The sequence below is a fragment of the Pempheris klunzingeri genome, chromosome 7 (assembly GCF_042242105.1).
Source record: "Pempheris klunzingeri isolate RE-2024b chromosome 7, fPemKlu1.hap1, whole genome shotgun sequence".
In the NCBI taxonomy this organism is placed as follows: domain Eukaryota; kingdom Metazoa; phylum Chordata; class Actinopteri; order Acropomatiformes; family Pempheridae; genus Pempheris; species Pempheris klunzingeri.
Genome location: NC_092018.1, coordinates 6,351,128 through 6,359,222, shown reverse-complemented (window position 1 = coordinate 6,359,222; position 8,095 = coordinate 6,351,128). Strand labels below are relative to the sequence as shown.

The 8,095-nt window shown below is 39.0% G+C and overlaps 1 protein-coding gene across 1 annotated transcript; it reads left to right on the top strand.

The window, feature by feature from the left end:
• Positions 1–571: 571 nt before the first annotated feature.
• Positions 572–7,739, top strand: ndc80 (NDC80 kinetochore complex component). Its single transcript, XM_070833994.1, has 17 exons — positions 572–615; positions 1,156–1,254; positions 1,689–1,772; positions 2,014–2,140; positions 2,432–2,604; positions 2,889–2,991; positions 3,127–3,216; positions 3,496–3,589; positions 3,761–3,861; positions 4,196–4,340; positions 4,861–5,066; positions 5,276–5,425; positions 5,635–5,724; positions 5,911–6,003; positions 6,235–6,365; positions 6,631–6,733; positions 7,242–7,739. Exons 1-17 carry the CDS (start codon positions 608–610, stop codon positions 7,368–7,370), a joined length of 1,926 nt encoding a protein of 641 aa, XP_070690095.1. The 5' UTR covers positions 572–607; the 3' UTR covers positions 7,371–7,739.
• The last annotated feature ends 356 nt before the right edge of the window (positions 7,740–8,095 follow it).

Sequence of the window (8,095 nt, the reverse complement as noted above, 5' to 3'; positions counted from 1 at the left end):
ACAAGAATGCTTCTTTCAGTCAGCCAATAAGAGAGCCCTCTTCTTTCAGCCAATCACAGCGCTTCTTTCTTCCGACCAATCAGTGTGCTTCTTTCTGTCAGCCAATCAGTGAGCCCCTCCCCTTGCATAAAAATCCATAGCATGTTAAAGAACAGATTGTAGGTGAACATGTGGAGCTAACCTTAATATAGGCTATAACGTATAGCCTATAGCTGTAATGTTAGCATACTGTTAGTGGGGCAGGACTGAACACTAAAATATCTCACTGGTAACTTGTTAACCTGGAGACTCAATTAGGTATAAACAGATGTCGGTAGGACTCCTCTGTCCACTGAGTGGGTCACTGATTGATTGATTGACTGACGGACCTTAATACAATTTCAAAATGACATACGAAGCAGTGTCTATACATGCTAAACAGAAGCGTACTATTCGACTACTATTCTCCACTTAGTTTTAATTATGACAATGAGCGTTTGTTCGTGATTTTTGGCCAACGCACTCGCCGTACTGTGGTGACGTCACAGCCGTCCGGTACTTTTGGCGGGTCTTACGACTTTTGGTTGTTTGATTCATTTTGTAAACATCAGCTTCCCACCGACAAAACATGGAGCGGTACGTATTTTACCTCACTAGAAACTCAACTTATGATATGTTGCATAAGTATAAGTAATGGGCAACAACATTGTGACAGTAGGAGATGGTTGTTGTTAACTTGGTTTAAATAGTGACAGCCATTCGCTCTTTGTTATGGTTTGACATTAGCCAAAGTTAGCTAACGCTAGGTACCGTTACCGATACTTAAAGCGAGGCTGCCAACCTTAATAATTACTTTACGTCAACTGTACTTCCTAACAGCTAGTCTTAGATTGGGTAAGAGTAAAACTAACCTTGTACGGTGAGCCCAGTCTTCTTAGTTTGGTCATTGAACGAGTGACTACAATGCTAGTTAGCCATTTAAGCTAAGGCATAACTGACTGATACTCATAGCGCTGCAGACTTAACGTTGATGTTAGCTATCAGTGGCCACACCTACCAATATTATTAACAGAAATGTACCAACATTATTACACCAATATGCGTCTTTGTGGGTCTTTGTAAAACAGAAAAACGTTAATAAACGACACTTTCTTTTCCGTAATAACTTGTGTCCAGTGGAAGGATGAGTCGAGCAACAGGCAGCAGACCGTCTGAGCTGCCCATGCGAGTGCAAGACAGCAACAGGATGAGCATGGTGTACACAACGCCACAGAGGTTGGTTTACAGTAACTTAATAGTCCAGACGAAGTTAGTCAGCAAAAGCAATGCTATCCTAAACCATATACTGAGTCCACTCTTGTGTTACCCATATGTCAGACAGCCACACCCACACAGCCGTTGCTATAGTATACACTTTACACTTTCTAATCATTATTGCACTGAGATTGCTTAGTTTGGACTTCATTGTAGACGGAGTACGATTTTTGTTTTAATGTATAATGACAAAGTAAGCCACAAACACCAATTATTTTATTAGAGACTTCTTAGTTGAAATGTCTATTTAGTTTTTTAATGGAGTGATATGTAGACACATTACTTTTGATGACTAAAAGATGAGGAATCTATCGGTGACAGCTTATTCAAATGACTCAAGTGAGTCAGCAAGTGGGACACATCCATACATTGTTCACTGTTATGTTTCTTAACAGTAAACAGCCTTCATTTGGAAAGCTCAACATCCCCAAACCACAGTCGGTGACTTCTGAAAGGCGGACAAGCTTCTTTGGTCCACGGTATGTGAAAATAATGAAACTGTATAATATTTACCTTGTGTATGTATATATCCTGTTTATAAGGCCCTAAAGAGAGTAATCTCTTTGAAAACCTCAGGTGACTGAACCTTTACATACTTGATTTAAATATGTCCCTTAGTACATTACCACAATGCAATTTTTAGATGCAAATGGAGTGAAACTATTTTCTTCAAATTAACAAAATTGAGATTGTGGTGGTTTGTTGATATTATGTCTGCAGGACCAGTGGAGCCAGCATGCCTCGCAACAGCATCATGTCAGGGTTTGGAGGAACTGAGAAGATCAAAGACGCCAGACCTCTGCATGATAAATCCTTTGTTCAGCAATGTATCAGGCAGCTGCATGAGGTAAAAATATTTTATTTGCCCCATGGTGGTTGTATCTCAAAAGTCATTGTGGCTGACAGCAACATACACCTCATTTCATCAACATGCTGAGCACTACTGTAGCACCCCTTCTGCTGTTACAGTTATTTATTTTGCTGGGCTGTGCTTTGTCACAAAAGTCCAGCACTTTTGGATGCATATTGATACTCTCAAAACCATATCCGCATTTATGTACTTTGTAGCCAAAAACTAGTATAGTGAAGTATATCCTCAGTTCTGTTCAGCCTGATATTCTCTCTTATGTCTGTCCAGTTCTTGACAGAGCAGGGTTACCCAGGCATTTTGTCAGCTAAGACCCTCCAGTCTCCCTCTACCAAGGAGTTTGTGAAGATGTTTGAGTTCATTTACCGCCAGCTAGACCCAACCTTTGAGATGCCTAACTCCAAAGTTGAGGAGGAAGTTCCAGCCATCCTAAAAGCCCTGAGGTAAGATGCCCTTTTTTAGTATTAATAAGAATTGTATATTTTAGTATTTTTTTTGTTTCATTTAATATCCCAAAACACACATTCAGAAAAAGAAAGACTTCACAGACAATATAAAGAATGATGGTCTATAAAAAGGGCTACAACATACAACAAAATCATAGTGCATGAAATATGTACACGTATGTTATTTACCATTTGCTGTAAGGCTTTCATGTTGGCTCCTCTTTCATAGTTTAAGGAATACTGCTGACTGTCTTTATTTCTATCCCTGTTTCTGCTTTAAGGTATCCGTTTGTTCTGTCCAAGTGTTCAATGTATTCTGTCGGCGCTCCCCATACCTGGCCTCAGGCCCTTGGCGCTCTCATGTGGCTAATTGATAACGTCAAGGTGAGAAGCAAACACTTTTTAGTAGGACTGCTATTCTTTGAAACCAGGTTTATCTGTATAGGATGCAGCAAAATTTAATGTCATTTTTGTTCAATTAAATTAGTTTAAATCAATGTTGTGCTTACTCTGTGTTAGATCAACTGGAGTTTGAGTAAGCAGGAACTGCTGTTCAGTGACTTCTGTGAAGACAGTGACAATATCGAGGAAGGGGCTGAATATAACAAGGTACTCTGACTTCTTTAAACGGGATCACGAGGCATAAACAGTTCACTGCTTAAAAAACTGCTCTGTACATCTGTTGCTAGAAGACCTTCATCTTACATGGTTACCTACAGTTTGGGTTTTCTTACTGATACAGTATATTACAAAGCCATCAAGGTGTTATCTCACTGTATTTTTGACCACAGTCAACATCATCATCAAAATTGAATAGTAAAGAGTGACTTTAATTTTGTCTGTATCTGAACATTTGTGTTTTTTATCCTTAATTTTGTTATTGTGCAGCTCTTCCTGGACTACACAACTGAGACATACTGCAAGTTCATGCAGGGTGATGACACATTTGAGGATGAGGATGATGCATTTCTCACTAAACTAAGTAAGCACAGCATATCTCACTGTTATAACTCTTATTATTATTTTTAATAATCAATTGGTTTCTATGTATATTCAAACAAGGTATTAATCCAGTTGTTTTTGATTTATATTTTGATTTTATAATGAAAAATTTAGAGCCACATCAAACATTTTGGTGGGTGTCTCTTCACAGAGAAGCTTTACAATGTTGATGAAGCGCTGCTGGCCTCTATGGAGCAGAGGCACAGAATACTCATGGATGAGGTTGAACAGCTGGAGAAGGAGAGCCAGACGGTCAGAAGAGTTTTACACTGATACATCCCCATGTGAACAGATGAGATTATTTCCATTGACATTTATTATATACAGTGAAATCAATTATACTGCAGCACAAGTGGAAAAGATTAAAACCTCACATTGTGGAAAAAAAGAATACTATACAAAAGGAACAAAAATTGAGGTATTTACGACTACTGGAAGTGCAAAGGTTTTTAAGCTGTTGCTGAAACATTTTCAGACTTTGGGTGTGCGCTTGATAGTGATGAGTTCTATCAGTAATATGAAATGTCTTTTTGTGTGAGCAACAATAAATCGCACTGATAATTTTCTGTCTCCCTCTCCTGGACAGGACCGTCTAATGACCAAGAGGATGGAAAAGGTGAAGCTGCAGGCAGACCTCAAGAAACTCCAGAGTTATCGAAGCAGCCTGGATGCCTTTAAAGTCAATCTGGAGAACAAAGCTTCAGAATTGAATGATGAACTGGACACCACCGGTAATACATGTTGTTCATACAAAGTGTAACCATGTCGGTCAGTGAGCTCTTTCGTAGAATGTACTAGATCCTGTGGGCATCGATGTCTGGATTCGAATAGTTACTAATTACTATGCAGTATAGTATATAATTTACTGGACTTAAGGGTCTGTGCATGCTCAGCACCTAAATAATAATGATTCAAGTTATGAATTATTGGCTTGTTTATTGAGTCCCTGTTTAGCAGCACGTTTTTTTAAAAGCAGCACTTTAAAACTGCTAACAGCACAGTGCAAATATCCAGTCTTTTACTGTCTATCATTCAGTGCAAAAAATCTCCCACTAACAGCACAGTGCTTAAGTGGTAACTAAGCAGTTTTCAGCACACAATGAGCTTTGTGCGTAAACAGTGTGAATAAAATGTTGTCACAAATAAGCTTATTGGGTCGTCAGTAGCTTTGAACGTCTCTGCCCAGTCAGAACTGTAGCTAAGATCTGATTTCACATATGTTGTTTGTTTTTTTTCTCTGTGTTTTTGCAGTCAGTCATCTGGAGTCTCTAAAGCATGAGCGAGATGAGCTACAACGCCTCCTGCAGAACCAGAAGTTCACTCCAGCTGACGTTGAGAGGATCAACAGAGAGAAAAGGGAACTGCAGCAGACCATCTCGAGCCTCAGCAAATCTCTTGAAGATGCTGAACAGCACAAGTGGAATGAGGAGATCTCCCTGGCCAAAGTGAAAGAGAAGGTACTGTATGTAGCTAATATGTATGCAATGAGGAGCAGGAATATTACCGTTTGGTTATGATGGCGTATGTGACGTGAATCATTTAATTCATGAAATCAGTTTCTTCTTAATAGTTGTGATTGAATAGTGATACTTGTTGACCTCTGATTTTACTTTTTACCTTCCCCCTGCTATGTCTGTCCTGTGCTGTTATCTTCCCCCGTTCCCAGGCAGAGTTGAGGCTAACAGAGTACCACAAGCTGGCACGTAAACTCAAGCTGATACCACTGTCTGCAGAGAACGCCTGTGGTCATGATTTTGAGATCAGGCCGTTCGAATGTGGACCTGGCAGCATGGTTCAGCATAAAACACAGATACAGGTACTTCCAGCTGTATCAAACTTTAATTTTTCCATGTATCAGTATAAATATTGTTTTATATTTATTTAAATGTTAACTCCATTGTAGGCCATTGGAAATTCGATTTTTTTTTTTTAAATTGTGTGTGTGATGATAGATTTTAGTATTCTGTGTCCTTCCTTAGGAGTTGAGCAAAAGTGTCCTTGTTCTGATAAATGTGTGTGTTGTAGATGCTCCTGAGAAAGCTGGTGAGTGATGTCGAGGAGGAGAACAGTCGATTAACCAACATGAAACTCAGTCTGGAGGAGTCTTGTGAACAGGTAACAAAATCATTATTTGCACTATTTCCCGCTCTGTTGTCATTTCAAATCATTGAAAAGTTGGATTTGACTAAAATATGTCACAATATCTTAAATACCTGACAACATCCATTGTTTGTAAAGTCTTAGTTGTACATCTTAGTCTGGTTGTAATATGATATTTATTGTGTGTTTGTGTTTTTCAAGGTGAATTCTAACATCCTGGACAAGTCCAATGACCTGAAGCAGCTGAGAGAGCAGATTCGAAAGCTGGATGAACGGTTGGATTCTGACATGCAGGTATAGTCAAAATAGTTCAGTCTGCTTAATGCTGGTAGAAATGTCATATTACTACATGCTCCAGTTGGTGCACATGGAGCAGACTTAACCTAATTTAAACATGTTCAGCACTGACCTGTTTGCCTTGCCAAATCTGAAAAACCAGAACGAGTTGACCTTGTAACACATTATCACAGAGTTGTGTTTATACATGTACTAACAATAGATTTGTGTTTGTCGGTGTCTGTATAGGAGCTGGCCCGGGAGGAACAGGACTGGGCAGAAGAGATGGAGTCGGTGGAGAACCATCGTAAGCTTCTTGAGAAGAAGGTTAACTGTGGTTATGATGAGGCTGTGCAACAACTGAAGGCAGCACAACAGCAGTGAGTGACCATCATATATTTATGAACAATGTTTATATCTTCAGGACTATTTTATACTGCTGGAGCCTGTGGCCCCTACAAAACAAGACCAAATTCAAACGACCCTGGAAACACTGTTTCAATGTGTGACTCATTTATTCAGATATTCATAAAATGGAGCTTGATGTGTGAGCTTAAACACCCTCCAGGTCTCCATTTCTGTCAGTCTCAATGATGAATTTTTCTCTGTATTAGAGTAAAACACTTGTGGCCGTCTATTTTGCAGGTACCACCTGGTGTTGCAGGAGACCAACGAGGAGAGACGTACTGTAGCCAACAACCTTGCGTCTGTATTTACCACAGCGGCTAACCACTTGTCAATTACAGAGGTAACTTTCATACAACTCTGCATTTACACCTTATGGTGTAAGTAAGAGCCTATACCTTTGGCATACTTCAAAGAGGGAAAAATATTTTACAGCTTGTAGGCATCTACAGACTTCTCTAAACACAAGTATAAACGTGTCCTACCAAGCCAGCTAACTATTGGATCAAATTAAATAGATTTGTATTTCTCCCCCACACAAACATCACAAACACACAACTGATGTAGCGTCAGTATTTCACTGTAGCTTAGATGTGACTGTAGCTGTCATTGACTCAATACCTTCAGGATTTCCATGCAGAAAAGATTTGATTGTATGAAGTACACAACAGGATTTATAGCAAAATGTTACTGTTTGTCTAAAAGAAATGTGCTATAATATAACATCAATCTACATACTGGTTTTACTCACTCCTTCAGCCTGATAGCAGCATCAGTAGGTTCTGTGCCTGTATTTGTATTATTCCAACACATTTCTGACCTTTGGCTCCTCTGTGGCTCCTGTACAACAGAAGTGTCTGGAGGATCTGCACAGCAAAGTGCAGCGTGTCTGCTCCAAGGCCGTAGAAGAGGACAAGGCTGCTGTACAGAAGCTGCGGGAGACTCTTAAGAGCTTCAAGTCCAAAGCACACAGTTTATAAAGTGAAGTGGAAGGTCTCTACAGAGACTGAAAGTTTGTCATTTCTGTTTTTAGTTTGTTTCCATCGTGGAAAAAATAATTACTGTTCATTTGTGCTTAACAATTTTTGAAATGTCTCATTTGATTTATAACCTTAGATTTAAAAAAAGAAGAAAGAAAAAGCATTTTTGATCACCGTCAACTTTCTGTGTATAAGTTATTCTGTTTTTAGTAACGGCAGCAGTGTGATTTTGCCATCACAGATATATTGTAGATACGCATGTCCTTTTTTTTTTTTACTAATTTACTGACTTCACATTTTCATGTGTTTGTGTATCTGTTTTGTGTCGTTCTTTATCAACAATTTTCTGCTTTTTATTAGCAAACATTCACATGCAAAATAAAAATTACCTTTAAATAAAAAAAAAAAAACCTTTTAAAAAATTTCTCATTAAAATTGTTAATGTGCAAACAAGACAAAGTGTTTCATGTTTTCCACTGTAACCCTGAAATACACTTTAGTCAGTTATAGTACACGGCAATAGTCAGTATATTGTTTGTGACCCCTTCCACTGAAGTCTCTCCTCACTGGTTCTACTGGACCTCATCAGATTGCTGTGTTGTACTGAAGCCACTAGAGGGCAGCACGCCTCTGTCCAGGTCTCCCTTGATCTGATGAAGCACCAAATGCAATGATGTATAGTTGTTATTGTAGGCTGTCTGCTACTTGCTTTTCCGTTTACTATG

What these genes read in the sequence shown, in the direction of transcription:
- ndc80 (XM_070833994.1), top strand. An exon ending in GTATCAGGCAGCTGCATGAG is followed by an intron (nt 2,141 to 2,431) that starts GTAAAAATATTT and finishes ATGTCTGTCCAG; the next exon opens with TTCTTGACAGAGCAGGGTTA. An exon ending in AGCATAAAACACAGATACAG is followed by an intron (nt 5,426 to 5,634) that starts GTACTTCCAGCT and finishes TGTGTGTTGTAG; the next exon opens with ATGCTCCTGAGAAAGCTGGT.